The 2808-nt window shown below is 32.0% G+C and overlaps 1 protein-coding gene across 1 annotated transcript in view; it reads right to left on the bottom strand.

Annotated features, from left to right (window-relative positions):
* Nucleotides 1-1578: 1578 nt before the first annotated feature.
* The window catches only part of LOC103150630 (solute carrier family 23 member 2), a 53652-nt gene continuing 52422 nt past the window's right edge, over nt 1579-2808 (bottom strand). The window contains exons 11-12 of the mRNA XM_016680836.1: nt 2072-2167; nt 1579-1992 (exon numbers count right to left, since the gene is read on the bottom strand). Coding sequence (XP_016536322.1) covers nt 1808-1992; nt 2072-2167 — 281 coding nt within the window. The 3' untranslated portion in view covers nt 1579-1807. The remainder of the gene's footprint in view (nt 1993-2071; nt 2168-2808) is intronic.

Raw genomic sequence — 2808 nt, 5'->3', positions numbered from 1 at the left:
GTATTCAGAGCAAAGACATCAGTGATGAGCAAAACGGCGGCTTTCAGCTCATGGATCAGTAAAGCAGGGAGTGTACAGTTGGTTCGTCGCATATAATCCCAGCTCAGTTAACTGTAAATGCACCAGTTTTCAGTGTTTTTTGGAGGTTTCAAACAATAATTACAAGTTCCAGTAGCTGTCACTGTTGACATAAAAACCGTCAAGAAAATCATAAACCACTTTTATTTTTGACCCCATTGGGCATAGGTAGAACTAAAAGATCTAAGACTTGTTCTACGTACACAAAAATACTGTCTAAATCAAGCGAGATAACCATAATTATTGCCCATAATTTAGTTGAGTTTAACTTTAGCTATGTGAAGCTGTAAGAATATCTTATGATGGTGTATCAGGACCATTGCAGAAAAATCTAGAAAAGAACATTCCAAGTTTGCAAAGTCAAAAATTTGATGGAAAAAAATAATAAGATTGAAATATGGAAATTTCTGGGTTTGAAATGTGAAAGTTTGCAAAAAAACAAAAAACGAAAACAAAACAAAAATATCAGAAATATCCATGTATTTTCAAAAAACCAAAGATACATTTTTGGCAGAAATTTACTCTCTTTAATCCATCTACAATGCCCCTAATACGCTGTTCTAATGGTCTGTTCCAAACTCATAGACTTCACATATATACACATTTATTTCAAGCCTTTATTTCTTGTCATTTTGATGATTACGACTTGCAAGTTAAAACCCAAAATTTAGTCTCAGAAAATTAGAAAATTGACCAAAAGTTAAATATTGAAAACTCATAATGTCGCATCCTAATCCGCAGATTAACTCAAAACACCTGCAAAGGTTTACCGAGTCAGAAAGTTGAGTGGAAGGAAGAACTGTAATAGAGAAATGTGCAGCAGCAACAGGGATAAAAAACAATCTTGAGAGGACAGTCGAACAAAATTCATTCAAGAGGATTAGGGAGCTTCACAAGGAGTGTATTGAGGATGGAATCAAGATTGTGCACAGATTTAAAAGATTTAAATTCATGCACAAGGAATAACTGTTTTATATATATATATATATATATATATATATATATATATATATATATATATATATATATATATATATATTTTTTATTGATCTGAAGTAACAAATTGATTCTCAGTTTTCATTTGTAAGCCACAATTATCACAATAAAAAAAAGAATCTTGAAATATTTCTTTAGTATGTGTTGATAAAGTTGATCATCAGGCTCTAAGGACTGTTTCATGGTTTTCCAATGTAAAACACAGTGACGTGATTCCTTACCGAGTTGTGAGCATTATTACTGTATGCCATTCGATCTTCAAAAGTTATTTATTGAATCTGAACAACTCTTTATTATCACAGTTCAGGAGTATTAGAACAGAAGTTATTAAAAGCAAAGTCGCTTTAAAATGTTGAGCTCTTAAACATTGCCATTAATATGTAACTTTCACATTAATATACAGTTGTATATGTACTTACGACACATATATTTTTTTAAATCCTTCCTATTCAGTAAGCTAGTATTAATGATGAGGTAGTAATAATCAGATGAGAAACTGGTTTATTTTGGGAATAACTCAGATCAATGCAAATGAAGTCAAATACTTTAATTTCTACAACAAAGTCAAACCAAATATTTATTAAAAAAATAGACAACTCACATTTTACTTTATTAGTTCAACATAAAGGTTAGGTCTTATAAAAGCACCACCACCTCACAGTGAGACTCAATGGTAAAAACATTTGTGGCTTCATGTAGGATTCTGGGATTAATATTGGAAGTTTCCACTTCTTCATGTTGACGCTCTTTCATTTGAGGTTTTGTAAGTCGGCAGAAATGGTAGATACTGGAAACATTTAAACCTTTTTAGAAAACTGTTACAGAACGGGATGTCGTAGCATGACAAATCAGAGGAATTTAAGCCGTCCTCTTGCACTTTATCCTGCCAGCTCTTGATGCCTCTTTCTTTGTCCGTGCCTAAAAAGAGAAGAATGGGTAAGCTGGCAGCAACAATGAACTTAGTAACAATTTGATGTTTTATATGTTTTTTCTCTACCTGGAATCGTATTATCAAGAAGAAACCCAAAAAATCCACCGATGAACATATGTGTTGTGAACAGCACTGTGATCACCTGGTCCAGCTCTTTTATTCCTTTAGTAGGGAATAAAAAAAGGTTAAGCACCTTTAAAAAGATTGTGCAGTATCTTGAACCGTATAAATGTCAAAGGTCTTGGTCAATTAAGTTTAAGTTTCTGAAACAATAATTCCATGAAAAAGTAGAGATTTTTGTTGGCATTTCTTTTTTCACTTATTTAATATGCAGTTTTCAAATGGTAAGCTCATTACAGGAAAACAAACAAACAAACAAACAAACTCCCTTTTATGTTCAAAGTTGAACAGTTTAAGCCCACTCTTCTTTGAACTATTCTTTTAAAGGGACAGTATTATATGAATTTCAGCCAATAATTTTAAAGCACAATAAAGTAACCATGTTTCCTTCCCTTGTTATAAAAATGCTGCATAAATCAAATATGACTCCAAATAAATTTGACCTCGTAATTTAACACCTAGAAATTGGACCAGAAATTAACACAGATATTGCTCTGCTCAGAACATCTGGGAGGTGTTTAAACAGTAGGCTAGTAGCTAGCATGCTAACACTAGCTTGTTTCTTCTCAGTGATGAGTTTCTGGTCAATAATTTGGATCAGGACATGTTCTCTTTGAAGTTCCAATTAATTGTGTGGGAAATATATATATATATATATATATATATATATATATATATATATA

This window comes from Poecilia formosa, unplaced genomic scaffold, assembly GCF_000485575.1.
Source record: "Poecilia formosa unplaced genomic scaffold, Poecilia_formosa-5.1.2 Scaffold258, whole genome shotgun sequence".
NCBI classification, from domain to species: Eukaryota; Metazoa; Chordata; class Actinopteri; order Cyprinodontiformes; family Poeciliidae; genus Poecilia; species Poecilia formosa.
Note: the sequence above shows the minus strand (reverse complement) of the source record. Positions and strands in the feature narration are given on the sequence as shown.